We start from the raw sequence: 16,189 nt of genomic DNA, 5'->3' as shown, positions 1-16,189 counted from the left end.
TGGTTTAACCTTAGCTATAGGTAGGAAATATCTAACAATATAGTTGTGTGCGGAATATATTGGCTACCAAGTAGATAAAAACATTTCACACAGGGCAGAGAGACGGGAGGAATTGCTCCTATATTCTTCATTGTTCTGTGAAAAAAAAATGCCTTTGCTAGATTGGTTAAAATGAGTTAAAGCAGCCTTTTTCTGGTGACATATGAATCCTTGTTCTCCTACCTCTCTTTCATCCCCAACGGGAACTATGTTTACCTAACTGCTGGATAGACCAACTTCTTCCAGCAGCATAGAGAGTATTTAACAAAGAGGCAATTGAGGTAGCCATCTTGTCAAAGTTTAGGCCAAGCACTGTTCCCACCTCTGTTGGCAGCTTGTTGTTGTAAGACAAAGGCCCTGTTACCTTCCTTTAGTAACATAGCATATGCATAAGTGTCTTTCTCGTGTTTGCTGCTCCATTGTAGGAGCTGCAATTCAAGTAATGAACCATAATTTCCTGTTTCACTTGAATAGGGAAAATAATGGTTATTAGCTTTGGAATAAAGTAGGATATTAACCCAGCTTCAAATAATGCTTTAATGTCCCAGAGTATTCCAGCTTTTAGCGATCAGTTCAAATGACAGGGAAGCTGGTTAAATAGACAGTTTTTCGTTTGCTTTGCTTTATGTTCACAAAGAGATTGTGAGGTTTGGCAAAAAGCATGTGTGTGTAGTAGTACTTCAGCCATAAAATTCTCCAAACGCGGCCAAACCTTTAGCGACAGCTTTCAGGAGCTACGAAGTGCAAGCTATCAACCCTTGGTTCCTCATTTTGGTAGCTATCCCTTTGGAATTCATTGGTCTCAATCAAAGTAATTTAAATATGCCAATTTTGCATGAGACACCCTCCCAACCTGTGTGCGTCTACTGAGCATATCGCTCTATTCATTATTGGTGGGTGGGTCTTGGCATTTTCCCCATAAACACGATGAAAGAGGATTCTAGTATGCAGGTGGGTGGAGAAGAAAGATTCTATAACTAAATTTATATAAATATATATATATATATAAAATGAGTGTGTATGTTTGTGTCTCTTTTCCCTTTTTTGAGTGTGTAATTGTGGGCGTGTGCGCGTGCGTGTCTAAGAAACGTATAAAATTTATTTTTCAGTCCAAGCTTTTTGACTAAGGATTGGATTTGTAACTCAGGGGAATTGAACCTGCTGTCTAGATCTTGATTGTATCGGGGGAGGCGGGTAGGGGGAAGGGTCTCGGAACAAGGGCGGGTTAAAAAAAATGTTCAGATTTGCTTGCTGTGGCTGTTACTTAGATGGTGGTGGGTTTAAAATATACGTTCTTCTGCTTGTTTTTAAACTTTCAAAGGAGCTGAGCCCCAGCATTGGCTTTGGTGTTTCCATTTACGTGAGTTTAATTATACCCAACTATCAAGGAACATTCCAGATTCTTTAATGATTTTGGAAAAGTTGCATTGGCGCCTTGGAGGAGTTGTAGTTGAGCAGGCAGTTGAGAGAAAAAATGGATACTCGTGAAAACATTCGGGTAAAAAGAAGGAGACTTGAGTTAGAAGTGGTGATGCAAGATCACTCAGTCTCTTTGGGGAATAACTCTTCTTATTTTAATAGCACACGTTATAACACATTTAGCATTTTAAATCCACCACCTTTTTTTTTTCCAGACCTCAAGCAATGCTGTCCAGCTTGCTCAACCCACAATCAAGTTTTGTCTTGGGGGGAGTTTATTGGCTTATTTTTATTCTTGCGAAAGGGGGAGGGGGTAAGGGATGGCTTTAGTTAGTAAAAGGGTGCTTTTGTTCTTGCATTTGTACAAACACTGTGTTGAGGGGAGGTCTTGATTTGGGGGCGGGGAGAACATAATACTCTCCCCCCACTCTCCTTTGCATATCAGCTTAAAAATAAGATGTAATTTCAGTTTTTCTCTAGGGATTTTGAATGGAAAAAAAAATCGAATACAGCAAGGATATGCAATCTGTACAGCGTATGTAGTTTTTTGACTCAGGTAAATAAGAATTAAAAATTGTAAAAGAAACCACATTCTACCTCTGAAAACAGTAGGCCTGGGACTGCCTTTTGTCTCCTGGCCTCTGTACTTCGTTTTTGTTTGTTTTTGCTTTTGTTTTGTTTTTTTAAATCACTTTTTTCGCAAAACATTCAGGTATTAACCTTTGTGACTTAATAAAGAAATAAAAACACTGAAAAGTTTACATTTTATAACATTATTACAGATTGTATTTAAACTTCAGAAATATTTAAGATGATTGTAACCTTGTAAAGTTTAAGAAATATTAAAAAAGAAGAAAAAGATACCTTCAGGTGTATGCCATCCATGTGTGTGTATGTGGGCATGCGCGGGTATGCACATCTGTGTGAACATGTGAATATGGTGCCTAAATTGAAATGAGGATAAAGGTAATCAGTTTTTCTTCATTCTCTTTCTTTAAAAAGAATGGCAATTTTTTTTGCATGACAAAAATTCAATGGGGGAGGGGTGAACTAAAGAATTACTTTGCTTACAGGATGCTAAATGGATAAATAATCTAGCCTGTCATAATGTACCTTCTTATGTTCTTAAGCCTTCCCATCTGCCATACAGGGATAATAATATTGACTTACCTTCCTGGACCGTTGAAAAGGCTGAAAGAAGGTAGACACAGAAGGCTGAGTTACATCGTTGAACCCTGGAATAGCAATATTCATTGATTCACAGGCAAAATGGCTCTTCACCTCACGTGCTGCCAAATTTATTGGAAGGTTCTGATATTCAGACTCTAAATTCGAATCACTAATACTCAAATTATTTTGAATATAGAAAATAATATAGCACTAAGGTTCAGATCCAGCTGCAAAATAATGTGGGACATACACTTTGAAATGACTATGACATCCTCAATATTATCCACATTAAGAAAAGTTTCATTAGCAAAGAGAACAGGTTTGGCAACGGCCTCTGGTATGCGAGAAATAGAAATACAAATTGTAGGTTTGTATACTGACAACAGCATTGTATCATGCTGTGTAAAAAAAAAAATGAAAATATGGATTATCTAAAAATCAGCATGAGTGAAGGCCTGTGGCGGCAGAGTTGAAGCAGACATCTTTTTTTCAGCTTAAGCCAGTGATCCCCAACCTTTCGGCTCTGCGGACCAGCAGAACGGGGGAGGGAGAATGGTTACCTGTGAGCGGCAAATTGAGCACACGTGTTGGATCCAGCTCTACTTGTGCCCTCCCACAAATGGAGCTGTGTTTGTGTGTGCGGTTCACACAAGTGGAGCTGTGCGGACATGCGTGTGCTGGTCTGCTTCTGTGGCCCAGTTCTGAACAAGCTGCAGCCCCGTGACATGGAGGTTGGGGACCCCTGCCTTAAGCAATTTTTAGGGTTTTTCTATTTAGCCTGATGAAAAATTCTGGAAAATTTTCAGATGGTTCCACATACTACTTTGAATAAAATATCGTCTAACCATGGGTTTTGGATTTTCGGAGATCTACCTTTGTTTTGAATATGAGATTTAACATTGATAACATACTTTTCTGAAAAATAACAAGTAGGGGTGGGGAAAAGGAGGGTAGTTTGGATAAACATAGATTTAAGATACTTTTCTTTAAAAATAAAGAGACTTTATAGAACCTGTACAATACATTTCCAATATATTTCCCATCTTAATAAAGATGTTCATTTGCCAGTTTGACTAGGACTCGTAAGAGATGACATGTGATTAACTAATATTTTTATCATGCTCTGTTTTAACGATGGTTCACTGACCAAGTCATAAGATGGGGCCACCACAATACGGCCATAGCAGTGGTGAAATGCTACCGGTTTGCACCGGTTCGGGTATGTTTCCTCCAAACTGGTATTTCCGACGATCAGCTGTACCGCACGATTTAAAATTGCTAGAAAGCAGGAAATTCTCGCTGTTCTACTTATCTTCCCAAGCCGCCTTTTTCCACACGAAACACACGTTTGGCATGTATTGCGCATGCATGCGCAACATGCATTTGGTGTGCACTGCACATGCAGATTTCACCACTGAGCCATAGTGCTTATGTACAGCCCAGGTAGTCCTCAACTTACAATCACAATGGAGCCCAAAATTTATGTTGCTAAGTGAAAATTTGTTAAGTGGAATTTGCCCCATTTTATGACTTTTCTTGCCACATTTGTTAAGTGAATCACTGCAATTGTTAACTGCAGTTAGTAACATGGTTGTTAAGTGAATCTGCTTTCCTCATTGACTTTGGTTGTCAGAAGGTTGCAAAAGGGGATCACATGACCCTGAGAGACTGCAACGGTCATAAATGTGAGCCAGTTGTCAAGCATCCGAATGTAAATCGCGTGACCATGGGGATGCTGTAACGGTCATAAATATGAAAAATGGTCATATGTTACTTTTTCAGTGCCGTAACTTCAAACAGTCACTAAGTGAACTGTTGTAAGTCAAGGACTACCTGTAGTAGGTTCAACATAACACCTCCATTCTGATATAATGTAACGGGTTGAATCCATCCAATGAGTCTGGATAGTTTCTTCTTTTCGTCTAAAATCTCAAATGCATTTTGCTATGCCTTTGCATATCCTACCTACAATCCACATTTTCATCAGTATGAGGTCTATTATCTACATCTGCCTCTCAGCTCTATGTTAACCCATAAAAGCCTAGCTTTGTTTGTCCTTCCCTTGACAGGTAAACATGTTTTTATTCAGGCAGGCACGTAGGCTTTAAGATGATATTACTGAAATAGATTTTAATTGGTGAGTTACAGTAAAGCTGCTTCACTGATTATTTTTAATTGTTAATGTTTTCATTCTAATCCTGTTTTTATCCACAATAGCATTAGCTGCTCCGCATGTTTTTTTTCAGAACAACAGAATATAAATTTAGCAACAAGAAATTCTAGCTGCCATAACAGATTGCTTCCCCTCCCCCCCCCAGTCTAAGCCTTTGTGTGAGGCTCATTATTCAGCTACCACAATTCAAAACCACTTACCATAACTTTTTTGTTGTAGGGTACTATAAAAATGAGAGCCAGTTTGGCGAAATGATTAAAGAGGCCAAGTTGAAGCCAGGAGAAGGTGAGTTCTAATGCTGCTTTAGGCACAGAAGCCAGTTGGGCGACTTTGGATCTTCTTTTTTTTCCTAGGAAGGAGGCAGTTGCAAACCACTTCTGAAAAATACTATCAAAAGGGGGAGGAGGGAAACCCAACACCCCACACATTGTTTGTGTAGTTGCCAGGAGTCAAGATTGACCAAAAGGCACAAAATACATATAGTAGAAGCAGCCTAGATTGTGAGAGAAATGTGTCACAGTAGTCATGACCAAGTATTTCCCAGATTCAGAAACTGTGTTAAATACATTAAGGTAATTTAGAAATGGATGATAGGAAAGTCTAGAATCGGATGCAAATGACTTGTCAGTATGGGCTGGATGGTAGGCATTGCATTCAGCCAGTTTGCTGATGAAACTACAGCAGACTGACACAGCACAACAAACCATGCCATAAAATTGAAATTATACTTGGCTAGTCATCATCTGCTCTACCTGGCAACATCTTTAATATCCCAAAAGAATACCATTTAATTTCCTTTGAAAAAAAAACCAATGAAGGTACATTGACTTACAGCCATTACACTGAAGTTACAACAGCATTGAAAAAAACTAACCAATAAGGAGTGATGGGTTCCTCCCGGTTCGGCCCAGTTCTGCCGAGCTGGTAGCGGTGACGATATGACATCACGGAACCGGTTCTGCCCCCTACCCACCGCCCGTGTTATTCTTACCTTTTATTTGGCCCCACCCCCAATCTATTGCTGCCTCCTGAGTCCCAGCTGATGGGCTATAAGGAAAAACAAAAATGTTTAAACTCTTGCCTTGGGGCTTCAAAGGGCTGCCCTACAGCTGATCAGTGGTAAAAGGCAGTTTGGATGTAGACCAGTGCCTCCGAAAACAAATGATTAGACAGGTGCCTGCAAAAATAAATGGGTAGACCGGTGCCTGCAAAAATAAATGGGTAGACCGGTGCCTGCAAAAATAAATGGGTAGACCGGTGCCTGCAAAAACAAATGAGTAGACCGGTGCCTGCAAAAATAAATGGGTAGACCCAGTGCCTGCAAAAATAAATGGGTAGACCAGTGCCTGCAAAAATACATGAGTAGACCAGTACCTGCAAAAATAAATGGGTAGATCAGTACAGCTCTGCAAGCAGTTAAAAGCCTGGTAGACCAGTACCTCTGCTAAATCCTAAAGAATTATCACATGACCAAGCCACACCCACAAAATAAGCCATGCCCACAGAACCGGTAGTAAAAATTCTTAGAACCCACCCCTGAGTGCACCCCCATAATCACATGATCAAAATTTGGGCACTTGGCAACCAGCATGCAATTTACAACCGTTTGGGGGGGGGGGTCTCATGCAATTGCCATTTGCCACCTTCCCAGGCAGTTTCAGACAAAGTCAATGGGGGAAGCTGAATCCATTTAAAGGCAGCATGATTCACTTAACAGCTGCTGTGATTTTTTTTTTTTCACCTGGCAAAAGTCGTAAAATCAGGATCGAATCATTTTAACTGCCTCAGTTAGCAATGAAATTCTGGTTCCAATTGCGATCAAGAAGATTACCTGTAAAAGCAGAAACAAACAGATCTCCAGCCTTTATTTGAGACAACAGGCGATGAAAACTAGGCAGCCTGAGATGCATGGAGAAAAGTTCTACGGTAACACCGACTGCACATCTGTGCATCAATGGCTAACTACTCTGATATATTGTTAACATTATGGAAAACATGATATTTACTTATGCAGAATAGAAATATACATCAGTAGGAGGCAAGCGCCCCCTAGTGATTGCTTAAATGACGTCCACAAATTAAGTTTCAACGAATGACCATTTCTTTACCGATTTTTATACACGTATTTTGCCGGCTTGCAGTATTTTTCAGTAGGGAGACAGATTAAATCTGCGGGGGCCCCCCTGTTAAACCAAGTCAATTAAAGGTCAAAAGCGTTTTGCAAAAACACTATTCGATGGCTAACAAAAAAAAAAAGAGAGACACAGAGAGAAACTTAACCAAGTTTTGTATCAGCCCGCAGACTCCCTTCTGTAGCTTGCAATGTAAAAAGGCGAGAAGAGAGGAAGAAAAGACGGACTCGCATTACACAATAAACTGCAGAGGTCTTCAAACTTGGCAGCTTTAAGACTTGTGGACTTCAACTCCCAGAATTCTCCAGCCAGCTACCTGCCTGCTATCTAACGTATTTCAACTCCGCAGGTCGTGAGAACGCAGAAGCTGGGGGGGGGGGGAAATAAGGAAGAAGTCACGTGGCTTTAAAATGAAGACCCGCCCATTGGCCGGCCTGTCTGTAAATCACCACCCTCCCAAATCCGCCTCCTCTCAGCCTTCTTCCGGCAGAAAGGGCCGGTCTAGGACTTGGAAAGCTCTGTGATCTCCGACTTCCCGCCCCTCCTTTTGGCTCGGAGATGGCCCGTTCTTGAACCTGCACGGCCGCCGTAGGGACATTTGCGTTACCAAGCGTCTTGACGTAATTTGACGCAGCGTGTGGCGGTCTTGCCTCCCTGTTAGGGCGAGGGTGGGGGTGGGGTGGGCGGGGGAGGGAGGGAGGAAAGAGGAAAAGGAGGAAGCAAGATGGCGGAGGCTTCCCCGCAGCCGGGACGGTATTTTTGCCACTGCTGCTCGGCCGAGATCGCGCCGCGCTTACCGGTGAGGAGGGAAAGGGAAGGGTCGGTGGGGATGGTAATACCGGAGCTGATCCGCCTTCAACTTGATGTCCTCCTGATAAGCTGGGGACTGCAATTCCCACCGTCCCCATCCAGCATGGCCGTTAGCCTAGTGGCTGAGAGTGATGGGAACTGTAGTTTTGAAATGTATGGAGAGTGTCAAGTCGCCGAAGGCTGATTTAAATCCTTTTGATCTTCATTCCGGTTTAATTCCCCCACTTGGTAGACCTCCAAGGTAGACTAGCCGTATACATGGAGGATCCACTGAAAGTGGGACGGTGGGCATCTGTGCCTTTTCCAGATTTTTTTTCCCCCCCTAGTCGTCTGCACTTCCTCTCACCTGTCCCTGCTGCTCGGTGGGAATTATGGGTCTTTGAGTCCAGCGTGTGTGTGAAACAGGCCAGGCTGTGGGGGGGGGGAGGAAGAGAGAGACTGGTTTCACTTTTGATACTGTCAGAACAGGAGTGATGAGCCTTGTAGGCCTCCAGATAATTGGATCGAGCTGCCCCTGCCTGTGGAGGGGATTTAGGATTCTCTGAGATTCATCTGTTGACATTTATATTTTATAAAAATGGTATCCCTCAGAACCAAATGGCTGCGAGGACTGCTGCAGGAGAGAAATCCCCTCGCTTCCTGCTAAGAAAGCCATCAGTATCAAAAGGAAAAAATAAATAAATCCTAGAGCATAACCATAAAAGGTGGGGCAACTAAGAGAACCTTTTTTTTTTTTACATATATAGCTTTAGTGCTGCACGTAGGAAAATGTGTGTCAATGTATCACAAATTGAACACAACCCCATAATCTAATGCCCTGCTAATTAAATGTAGTCCTAGGCTGGATGAATTAAATGTTTAATGATATTCTTACAATATTATGTGATCCATGTGCATTCAGGCTTAACTTGGTTATTGTATGTATATACCTACCTCATCATGAACATATACAATTAACCTGAAACTTTTAAGATGCATGAGATGCTTGGTTGGCTGCAGAAGGCCAACACGATTACTTCTTCTCTGAAATGTCACTGTACATGTCACTTTGCAAAAAAAGCAGGTACAGTATAGTGGTTTTTATCCCCAAAATGTTACTGTTTAAAAATAGGAAAACAGATGAGAAGGACGGGAAATGAGAAGGATTGGTAAATGAAGGAGTGTGTGATTGTTTTAGCTAAGGTGAGTTGATTGGATCATAGTCAATGATAATTTCATTTTATTTCTGTGTTAAGATTCATGTGGAGTAATATGTTTTGTTCTGAATTCCACCTTTTAAGTAAGCCATAGACAGAATTGAAGGTAATCAATTCATAACACTTGATTTCCAAACCCTTCTCTTCAGAAAGTGAAGGGTTTGGAAATCAAGTGTTATGAAAGACTTGGGTCTTTCCAGAGAGCAGGATTGAGATAAGCAGTTTGAAATCAGAAGCATATTTACCAAGAACCTGTAAATAATGAAATACTGTAGCTGTGAAACTCATGGGCTATGGAAGCGATGCTCTGACTTCCACTGAAGGTATTGAGAAAGGGGCTTGAATTACATGGCTACCTAAGTACCATCTTGTTTGATGTTTCAATGCTTTTCATGTATTATCTCTCCCTTTTATCTGTGAACACAGCCATTGATACTTGTCATTTTCATTGTAGTCCCGTTGTCCGTCCGTCCGTCCCTCCATCCCATCCTCCCCAAGATAGTAATCTCTGGTTTGCTGCTGAGGGGATAAAATAGTGGAGGACAAGGGTTGCCTTCTGGTCCATGTTGTGGACTTCCATTAGGGCATTTGTATGTCCACAGTGGGAAGCAGGATGTTGAACAAGATGGGCTTATCTTGGTTTGAGTCAACAGGGCTTCTTGTTTGTTTTCTCAGTTACATCAATGATCCAGGATGGGTTTTTTTAAAACAATTTTCAGCATTTGAGGCTGAATCCATCTTTAGCTTTCATGGTAAGTGGTCCTCTCCTTTTCCTTTTAAAAGCCTGTTGGTTAATGGCTGTGGATGGACTCGTTTTTCCATAAGGATGTATCTGAGAGCAAGAAGAGCCATGGTAGATCAGAGCAAGGTAAGCCCACTTTGCTCAGCCTTTGATTGTAGTTGGAAGCTGAAAAGCCAGACATGAAACAACACAGCTCTTTCTTATACATGCATATACCTTTTTTATCTATTGAACAAGCAGACTCGGTTATCCCACTTATTTGTTGTCAATAAAAAGACCTGGTCCTCCTTAAGAATATACAAAGGCCTTCTAGATCAGATTAAAGTTCCACCTTGCTCAGAGTTCTGTTTCTCCAGTGGCTGGCCAGCTGTCTCATTCATTCAAGAAGTGAATGTATCATGCTGGTTAAAAGATTGAGCTATGAAACACAAATCCCCATTTATATTCATAGAATCCTAGAGCTGAGGAGGGGGGCATACAAATTTAATAAATTATTATTATACTTAGCAAGGGACTGTCAGACTGAGTCCATGCATTGTAGTGTAACCTAGTTTATTGATTTCCCACAGCCTTACATCAAAATCTATGGTTTATAATTCACAATGGCTGGGATCATATGTTGCTCCAAATCTGAACTGAGGAACCCATGTTATGGGGCAATATAATGTGTGCCTGCTCTTCTGCTTTACGCCTCAGTATTTTACATCTGGAGTGACACTGATTTCCAGCATTATTCTTTCAATCAAGGAATTCTGGAAGTTGTAGACACAAATACCTGGAGAACATCCCGCGGAGTTGGCTGGTGTAAAGTTTATGGCTAGAAAATTAGCATGAAATACTTTTCCGTGATAGTCAGGTATTGTGGATGAACTCTGAACCTCCATCTATGCTGCTGTTGTTTAGAACAGTGTTTATCAACCTTAGCGACTTTAAGATGCATGAACTACAACTTCCTATGCTGACTGAGGAATTCTGGGAATTGAAGTCCATGTATCTTAAAAGTTGCCAACATTGAGAAACACTGGCTTAGGACAATAGTGCTAAAAGTTACTTTTGTTTTCCTTTAGCTTCAGTCAGATGCTTTTGAAGATATCGGAGAGGATTTTTAAAAATGTTCTCTTTTCCGAAATGTTTAACACTTGGGGATAGACTTTGGCCCTGCATTCGATCTTCACTACCAAAGGCAGCAGCTGTTCTTAAGCTTGTGGTCCAGCTGAGTCAGAGGAATTTGGAAATGGTGCAAGCAGAAGAGCAGCCGAAGGCTGGGTAGGAAGGATAACTGCCAGGGTGGAGCTTAAATTGCAGGGGAAGATAGGTACTGTAAATGTATGTTCTCCTTTAAGTCAAATTCAACATCAATGTGGTGTCCTTGTCAACAGTACAGAAATGTGTTGTTGCTTCCTTCCAAGATGTTTGCAGCTTTGGGATTTCTAATGGTCTCCCATTCAAATATTAATCTGATACCTGATTCCAGATAGTGAAGTTTTTAGCTGGGTGCTGCCACCTAACTGCCTATGAGAAGTTGCAGTGGAATTAAAGACATAGATCCAGAATGAAGGTAGTATAATTTTAAATACTGACAGTTCTTAGGAAGAAATGTTCATGAGAAAAAGAGATGGCATTCCCTGTGATACTCTGTGAAATATGGCATTCCCAAAATATGTAAGGCCTCTGCACATCATTGGTTTGGAAAGATTTTAAAAACTTATATTTTTCCCAAGCTGGTGATGAAAATGATTGTTTTCATTTCAAGCAGGTTTTCACTGAATCTATTCATGTGAATTTTCTGGTAAGACTGTATTTGATTCAGTGGTGGGTTGCTCCCGGTTCGGGCGAGCTGGTAGTGGTGGTGATGTGACGTCACCAAACTGGTTCTCTTTGACTGGGAGCTGGGCCCTCCCGCCCGCCCCTGTGTTATTCCTATCTTTATTTCTCATTTTTTAGCCCAGCTGATAGGTGCGGCACTGTCGATTGCCGCACCTCAGCTGGGCAGAAACCTAATGCGCTTGCGAGGAGCGCAAGTTCGGCGTGCAAGTGAAGCGAGCAAGTGTGCATCGATCGCATGCAAAGCACGTGCGCGAAGAGAACTGGTGGTAACACTGGTTGGAACCCACCACTTATGATTTGGTATTATGTATTGGAGTATTGTAAGTCACCTTGGGAAGATAGTGGCCTTGAAAGTCAATCAAGAAACATTTTAAAGAATTATGAGAATGAAAGCAATCTCTCTGTTGGTTGGGCTTCTAGAATCCCAGAGAAATATTTTCTGCTGTTAATCTCTGCTTATCTGCATATTGATTGCTGGGGGGAGGGGGGAAATGTCCCTACCAGCAATCAACACCCAGATGAACAGAGATTAACATCAACATTAATATCAGACCAAAAAGAAGTAAAAAATACTTCAAGGAACTGCCAAACAAGCTAACAGTAAACAACCAAAGAACCACTGAGACCACTCCCAATCAACATTGACAGGGCAAATGACTAGAATATAAATTGAGACCAAACTCCACTCCCTCCCTAGTTCCGATATCTCAGGGGTTACCACAAAGAAGAGGGAGTCAAGCTATTCTCCAAAACACCCGAAGGCAGGACAAGAAGCAATGGGTGGAAACTAATCAAGGAGAGAAGCAACTTAGAACTAAGGAGAAATTTCCTGACAGTTAGTACAATTAATCAGTGGGACAACTCACCTCCAGAAGTTGTGAATGCTCCAATACTGGAAGCTTTTAAGAAGAGATTAGATAACCATTTGTCTGAAATGGTATAGGGCCGTGATGGCGAACCTATGGTACGCATGCCACAGGTGGCACCTGGAGCCATATCTGTGGGCACGCAAGCTTTGCCCTAGCTCCGTGATGGCGAACCTATGGCACAGGTGGCACACGGAGCCATATTGGTGGGCACATGAGAGTTGCCCTAGCTCAGCTCCAGCATGCATCCGTGCGCTGGCCAGCTGATTTTTGGGCCTTCTGGGCCCACCGGAAGTTGGCAAACAGGCTATTTCCGGTCGGTGGGAGTGGGGAAGGCTGTTTTCGCCCTCCCCAGGCTCCTAGAAAGCCTTTGGAGCCTGGGGAGGGCGAAAAACGGGCCTCCCGGGTCAACCATGCTATCACATGCGAAAAGCGGGAGGAGCACGGAAGGGTTGCATGTGTATGTGGGGGGGGCGCATGGAATTATGGGTGTGGGAACGCACGTGCGCAACCACCCCGCACTCCCCCTGCTTTTGGCATGCGATGGCAAAAAGGTTAGCCATCACTCCCCTAGCTCAGCTCCAGCGCGCATGCACGTGCCGGCCAGCTGATTTTCAGGACTTCCGGGCCCACTGGAAGTCAGGAAATGGGCTGTTTCTGGCCTTCGGAGCAGTGGAGAAAGCCGTTTTCGCCCTCCCCAGACTCCAAAAAAGCCTCTGGAGCCTGGGGAGAGTGAAAAACGGGCCTACCGGGCCCACCGGTAACCTTTATGCTGTCACATGCCAAAAGCAGGGGGGAGTGCAGGGGGGAGGGGTCACGCGCACATGGGGGGAGCAGGGCATGGGGGACATTGAATTATGGGTGTCAGCAGACACGCACAATCCCCCCCGTGTGATGCCAAAATGGTTAGCCATCATTGGTAGAGGGTTTCCTGCCTAAGCAGGGGGTTGGACTAGAAGACGTCCAAGGTTCCTTCCAACTCTGTTATTCTATTCTGTTATTCCTACCAGCACAGAGGGATGATGTTACCTAGTTTGGGTAATGAAAGGCCTGCCAGAAAACCAGCTCAAAAAGCACCAAGATTTGCATATACTACTACATTTCTATGATTTATTGAATGAGTCCAAATCTATTGGGCTTCTTCAACATACTCATCTGTAAATGTTGGATGACAGCCCACATTGGCTGGCTTCATGCATCGTGGCAACCTTGAGTGTAATATCTTTCGTTTCAGTTTAGTGTGCCATGTAGACCCTGCTGTTAAGGTTTCTAACGATGGGCTATCAGTTAGCAGGTGTAAACACCCACCCAGCCAGTTACAGCTTATGAAATAAGTTAAGCAAACAATGATCAGTGTGCCCAACAAAGCAGATTGCACATTGGGAAAAGTCAGAGCCCATCCAGAGTGCCTTATTTTATTTTATTTTTATTTTATTTTATTTATCGAATTTCTATACCGCCCTACTCCCGAAGGACTCAGGGCGGTGTACAGCCATGAAATAAAACACATAAATATACAAAATTTAAAATCGAATAAAAATGAATTAAATAAATTTGGCTGAATTAATACCCATAATTTAAAATACCCATAATTTTAAAATACATTAAAAATTTAAAATTTACATTTAAAAGGGAGAAGATTTAGGCGAGGCCCGCTTGATGAAATAAAAGCGTCTTCAACTCACGGCGGAAGGTGCGCAGATCCGGGATCCTCCGTATCTCTGGGGGGAGCTCATTCCAGATCGTCGGTGCCCCCACAGAGAAGGCTCTCCCCCTAGGGGCCGACAGCCGACATTGTTTGGCCGACGGCACCTGGAGGAGCCCTTCTCTGTGGGAGCGTACTGGTCGGTGGGAGGCTGTTGGTGGTAGTAGGCGGTCCCGTAGATAACCAGGTCCTAAGCCATGGAGTGCTTTAAAGGTGGTAACCAGAACCTTGAAGCGCACCCGGAAGACCACCGGGAGCCAGTGCAGCTCGCGCAGGAGAGGTGTTACATGGGAGCTCCATGTTGCTCCCATAACCACCCGCGCGGCCGCACTCTGCGCCAGTTGGAGCCTCCGGGTGCACCTCAAGGGGAGCCCCATGTAGAGAGCATTACAATAGTCCAGATGAGAGGTGACGAGGGCATGAGTGACTGTGCGTAACGAGTCCCGATCCAGAAAGGGACGCAACTGGCGGATCAGCCTTCAGGGAAGGAGGCCCTGGTGGAAGTGTTCCGGATGAATTTTCATGTAGCAAAGCCGGCCCTGGAATTTTTCCTAGGAAAGCGCCTTGCCCAACATGGTGCTTGGAACCAAAAGGCCCAAAGCTGCAACTACTAGTTCAGTGTTGCATGGGATCCGTGGTTCATTCTACTTTCACTTTGGCCAGTTAGATGCCTTCAGACATCCCACTAATACCCTGTTTCCCTGAAAATAAGACCTTCCCGGATAATAAGCCCAATCGGGCTTTTGAGCGCATGCGCTAAAATAAGCCCCCCGAAAATAAGCCCTCCCCGAAAATATTTAAATGCATGTACAGCCGGTCCCCGCCATTTCCTCTGGTTAGGGTTAGGGAGACAGAGCTGGAAATCAAGTAAGACTCAAGAGGAGCCCCGTCTTGCTCCACATGCCCCAAAATAATAAAACCTCGAAAATAAGGCCAAGCGCTTATTTCGGGGTTCAAAAAAAATATAAGACAGGGTCTTATTTTCGGGGAAACACGGTATGTTTTGGGACATTAGTCTACTTCTTCTGTAGTCCCTGACACCTGCTATCTGGAAGCTGTCTCTGAAACATGAATTTGTATATAGCTATTATAAGCTATTTTCTACTTCCCGGCATCCATCTCATCATTTTTGAAACCACATTTAATGGTAGCCATCACCACATCTTGAGGCAGCAATTGAGTGAAGGACTGGCATTTGTTTTTGTTTTTTTAAAAACAACATTTCTCAATGTTGGCCACTTTAAAACGTATGTATGGACTTCAATTCTTAGAATTCCCTTCATTCCATAGCTGGTTGAAGAATTCTGGGAGTTGAAGTTAACACATCTTAAAAGTTAGAAAGGGTAAGAAATACTGGTTTAAGGACAAGCACATTCTTTCTAAATATCACATCCTTTAAAAAATGGGGGGAGGGACCCTAAAATGTAGAGAATAACTTTATTTTTCTTCCAAGGACATCAACTTAGCCTCAGAGCAGATACTGAAAATATGACTAACCTTTGATATCTGAGAATGCTAGCCAACCTGTATGTATTTGAGTCCATGATCTGGTTAACAAAGCATGCTAAATAATATAATGGTTTGCAAACTGCAGTGCAATGGATAAATTCATTAAATATGCTGAACCATAGAATTCTAGAGCCGAAATGGATCACTGGACCCTTGAACCGAATCTTCAACTTAGTGCAGGAATCTAAACTGAAGCGTCTTCAGATTGTAATATAACAGGTTATAATACTAAAGATTAACCCAATATGTGACCTCTTCATTCAGTGTGTAAGTGGATTCGCACTTCACACTATGCTGTGATGTTTGCTTAGCTTGGATTAATGTCTTGCTAAAACTCATCCAATTGCAGACAGTGGTGTAGGAATCCAGTTTGTGTCTTGCACTCTAAAGTCAAACAATTTTACTGTTTGCTAGATTTCTATTTAACGTGTTTAAATCTGTTGGTTATGGTTTATAAACCTTGGATACTTTATTTGAATGGGTTAATATATCACACTAACCCCAAAACAAATAACCCATATTGTCACCCTGCACAAAATGTCATCCTAGCTAGGCAAAGTGCAAAATGGCTTATATCTTGTTGTGAGTATCAAATGTTTAA

At 42.6% G+C, this 16,189-nt stretch overlaps 1 protein-coding gene and 1 long non-coding RNA gene across 5 annotated transcripts in view; one reads left to right on the top strand and one right to left on the bottom strand.

Annotated features, from left to right (window-relative positions):
- Nucleotides 1-2,221: 2,221 nt before the first annotated feature.
- On the bottom strand, nt 2,222-7,345 carry LOC148116346 (uncharacterized). Of its 3 annotated transcripts, XR_015734280.1 has the most exons (5): nt 7,082-7,345; nt 6,543-6,632; nt 5,002-5,150; nt 2,629-2,649; nt 2,222-2,402 (listed from the first exon to the last, which is right to left on the bottom strand). It is a non-coding gene; the product is annotated as an uncharacterized LOC148116346 (long non-coding RNA). The 3 variants fall into 3 exon arrangements; XR_015734281.1 differs by lacking the exons at nt 2,222-2,402; nt 2,629-2,649 and adding an exon at nt 5,793-5,848; XR_015734283.1 differs by lacking the exons at nt 6,543-6,632; nt 7,082-7,345 and having other exon boundaries at nt 2,629-2,693; nt 5,002-5,188.
- A 92-nt stretch (nt 7,346-7,437) lies between these two features.
- The window catches only part of RNF126 (ring finger protein 126), a 29,546-nt gene continuing 20,794 nt past the window's right edge, over nt 7,438-16,189 (top strand). The window contains exons 1-2 of one of the 2 annotated variants that reach the window (XM_087894252.1): nt 7,633-7,732; nt 8,855-8,925. In XM_087894252.1, the coding sequence (XP_087750378.1) occupies nt 8,896-8,925 (30 nt within the window). In that variant the 5' untranslated portion in view covers nt 7,633-7,732; nt 8,855-8,895. Of the gene's footprint in view, nt 7,733-8,854; nt 8,926-16,189 lie in introns of both variants that reach the window. The other variant, XM_034437661.3, reaches the window with a different exon arrangement.

The sequence above is a fragment of the Pantherophis guttatus genome, chromosome 1 (assembly GCF_059756535.1).
Source record: "Pantherophis guttatus breed Tessera chromosome 1, ASM5975653v1, whole genome shotgun sequence".
In the NCBI taxonomy this organism is placed as follows: domain Eukaryota; kingdom Metazoa; phylum Chordata; class Lepidosauria; order Squamata; family Colubridae; genus Pantherophis; species Pantherophis guttatus.
The sequence above is the reverse complement of the archived record's forward strand: the minus strand, read 5'-3'. Positions and strand labels throughout refer to the sequence as shown.